This window comes from Octodon degus, unplaced genomic scaffold (genome assembly GCF_000260255.1).
Source record: "Octodon degus isolate 3935 unplaced genomic scaffold, OctDeg1.0 scaffold00304, whole genome shotgun sequence".
NCBI lineage: Eukaryota > Metazoa > Chordata > Mammalia > Rodentia > Octodontidae > Octodon > Octodon degus.
Window position 1 is genome coordinate 1,169,855 of NW_004524880.1, and position 1,679 is coordinate 1,171,533.

Genomic DNA, 1,679 nt, shown 5'->3' on the forward strand with positions numbered 1-1,679 from the left:
CACGGGCAATGGATTTGCGAACAACTCGGATCTTGGAGAGCTTGGACGCCGCGCCGCCCGTCACTTTAGCGACGCGCAGCTGTGACAGCTCCACCTTCAGGTCGTCTAGCTGTTTCAACAACTCTTCTTTCTTCTTGCCTCGAAGATCCCGAGCCTTAATCTTGGCCATAGTTGCAAAAGAAGGTGCCGCCGCCGCCTGCTAGGAGAGAAAGAGCAATAAATAAAAAATTAAAAAAATGTATAGAAAACCAATATTGAAGATTTTTAAATACCGTAATTACCACTTAGAAGTACTTAAATTTATTTATTTGTTTTAGAAGTACTTAAATTTATGATAGTGAATTATGGCATGGTAAATCAACATTCTGTGGAAAATTTTCTACTGTAATTTTTGAGGGAGCTATGTTTTTCAATTCCATAATATAATTATCATGATTATAACTTTGATTTGAAATATATTGATTGATTATATAATGTACTATATATTCTTCCTACAGATGGTGATAAGGTACTTTCATGTATATATTCCACATGAACATACAGAGAACTATAGACACTGAACATTAATCTGTACATACTTCTGGTTAAAGATATGATCTTGTTACTAAGCTGTGGTTTATGGATGATATTAAAGTAGTAGAAAGTATAATTGAGAATGTTACTTTTCAACATTTGTAGATTGAAGAAAAATTAAAGACAACTATGTGTCTTACATACTATATATGTATATGCTATTAGGTACCTTTAAATGAATAAAACCAGTCTTGTGCTTAAAGTGTTTATCAAAAATGCAAAAAAGGAGTATATTAAACACAGAAAATATAACATGAAAATAATATAACTCTAAATTTATTTTTGGTTATTTATTATCTGCAATTAACCTTATTGATATATTTTAATTTATTATTAATTTTATTATTAATTTTATTGAGAAACAGCAATGAAACAGTTTCAAATTCGATTAATAAAACAGGTTCAATAATTAATACATTGCATATTGTTATTTTCTTAGTGGCTATTCATAGTACAAGATGCAGACATGATATCTTGTCCAAATACTATTAAGTACAAATCTTTCTTCTCATTGAATTAAGAGACAGTAGCTGTATATCTAGGCTAACTATTTTGTATATACAGATACAAAATGGTCCTTCCTTTGTATCCCTTTTTTTGTTTTGTTTTGATAGAGATGGATATTCTATTGACATTTAAGTATTGTAGGTGCATGAATTCAGCAAAAATAATCCAATATAGTCCAATAGTCCATAATAATAGTGGGTTATCCATAGGACTGGCAATGTCAGAAGTTGTTAACTTGAGCCTTTCACAGCTCAGCATATTAATATGGCTTTACTTTTTATACCTCATTTTTATACTTTTCTGCTGGATTGTTAAGATCAAGATAAAACAAGACCTATATAACAAGAAATGTATCTTTTGTATCTGATAAGGTCAGTCAAATCCAGTCAGGATTTATCCTGTTTCCCTGTACCGCAGTTTGCAGATATTTTGTCAGTGTCAGCTATTTGTATGAGTCATGGCCATTTCTTGACTGACTTGCTTTCCGTGAAAGTCTGAGAGAATGTTTTCTCTTCATGTGACTCTCCATTTACACCATCGGTCACTTTCCTCATTGGTCCCATAATCTCCTTGATCAGAAAATTTGGGACACTACTGAG

At 31.9% G+C, this 1,679-nt stretch overlaps 1 protein-coding gene across 1 annotated transcript in view; it reads right to left on the minus strand.

The window, feature by feature from the left end:
- LOC101585187 (vomeronasal type-2 receptor 116-like) overlaps positions 1–1,679 on the minus strand; it is a 72,044-nt gene that overhangs the window by 2,467 nt on the left and 67,898 nt on the right. Inside the window, 1 exon segment of the mRNA XM_012513009.1 lies at positions 4–199. Within this exon segment, the coding sequence (XP_012368463.1) occupies positions 4–199 (196 nt within the window).